The 1,834-nt window shown below is 49.0% G+C and overlaps 1 protein-coding gene across 1 annotated transcript; it reads right to left on the bottom strand.

Annotated features, from left to right (window-relative positions):
• Positions 1–549: 549 nt before the first annotated feature.
• Cldn17 (claudin 17) lies at positions 550–1,224 on the bottom strand. Its single transcript, XM_090333434.1, has one exon. The coding sequence runs from the start codon at positions 1,222–1,224 to the stop codon at positions 550–552; it is 675 nt and encodes a 224-aa protein (XP_090189560.1).
• Positions 1,225–1,834: the final 610 nt, after the last annotated feature.

Raw genomic sequence — 1,834 nt, forward strand, 5'->3', positions numbered from 1 at the left:
AGCGGATAAGGATATTCGTATTTTAACAAAGTCAGCACAAAAAACATTAATTGCTGTATACAATTTTCCAAGATAATTGCTTTCAAAAGATTACAAAGTAGCTGTTACTATGCATGAGAAAAATAAAACACAATAAGTTGCAATTTTAAATGCATGTCAGTTTTATTGCTATGGCTTACCAATGACACCCCCCCCCAAAAAAAAAGAATAGCACAGTTTGCCAGTGCTTCTCTATTAATGACTGGGATATGACCTGATAATTTGGACACACACACACACACACACACACACACACACACACACACACACACACACACACACACACACACAACTTGGGGTTGAGTCCAAGGGTAGTTATTGCATTTGCCACTCAAAGAAAGAAGAATGTCCCAGCAGGGTCATTTACATTCCATGTACATTTCCATCTCCATGTCTACTTAACTGGTCACAGAGCACAATTGTCCGGCCTGACATACTTACAGTTTCTGGCAGGACTTTCTCAGAAGCCCTGAACATGGCTGGAGTGGGCGCACAGGGCGGCCTTGGACCCTACACGTAGCTGGTGGAAGTCCTGCTGGGCCGGGCCATGTTCCTCTGCGGCTCTGTGCGCTGTGCAGGGCGCACGGGGCCCGGGTACCTGGGCCATCGCTGCTTCCTGTTGCAGCAGCAGAACCCCAATAGCAGCCCCCCGCCCAGGAAGAGCACGGCCGCAGTCACCCAGCCCAGGAACAGGGCTGCCCCCAGCTCTCGCTTCTGACCCACGTGGATGGCGGGGTTGTAGAAGTCCCTGATGATGATGTGCGCCGTCCAGGAGACGGGAATCAGAACCAAGAGGCCAGTGAGGATGAAGAGGACGCCTGAAGCTCCCAGGAGGTATGCCTTGACTCGCTCATCAGTGCTCGCGCACTGGATCTGCTTCATGCCGCTGATGCCAATCAGGAGTGCCACCAGGGAGAGAGCCACCGCCACACACATGAGAGCCCGGGCGGCTTCCAGGACCGGTGGGAGCGCCAGCAGGGAATCATAAAACTTGCATTGCAATGTCACCCTGGCTTGTTGGATGCAGTTCATCCACAGCCCTTCCCAGATCCTCTCGAAGATGATAATATTGCTGCCGATAAAAGCCGATACTCTCCACTGAGGCAGAAGGGTGGTGGCTAGAGTCCCCACCAGGCCAAAGAACCCAAGAACCAGCCCAGCAATTTGCACAGGATAAAACGCCATGGTCTGGATCTTGAAGACTGGTGCCACCTGGCCTCGTGGTAGACGATGCTCAAATGGCAGGACGTGGAGGGCTGTTGGCTTCTACACTCGTGTCTGTGGATGATCTCTGCCTGGGCTTCCCATCGTGTCTGAGTCTACATCAGCAGTGGAGAAGGAACTTGGTGCTGAGGAGAAGTACCTGTTGACGACACGAGCTGTCCTTGTGCACACACAGTCATTGCTGCATGGATTACTCACTGTCATATATAATTCATTCCCCACCAATGAGGAGGCAGCCAGAGGTGTGTCAAGAAATACTGCCTTCAACTTCAGTATTTCTCATATTATTATTGTCTTACTAGTGCTATAATTAAGTGTCAAAGCTTCCATTGTGGATTGCTAATTACAGAGCTGAGGACTTCCCCTCTGAAACTCACTCTGATAGGAAAGTGTATATATGTTACACTACAACTGCAGATAAGCTCAAAGCCATGCCTGTTCTTTAGAGCAATTTAAAAAACATTTTAGACTTTAGGCTAGCTATTACTTCCTTCTGGTATAAGCTGCCTTTCCTTAAGATGGTTCAATAACTCTAGTCTTAATAAAGACTTCTAGATGGACATAGTTGGAT

Source organism: Megascapheus bottae, chromosome 1 (assembly GCF_031878675.1).
Source record: "Megascapheus bottae isolate mThoBot1 chromosome 1, mThoBot2.hap1, whole genome shotgun sequence".
Lineage (NCBI taxonomy): Eukaryota > Metazoa > Chordata > Mammalia > Rodentia > Geomyidae > Megascapheus > Megascapheus bottae.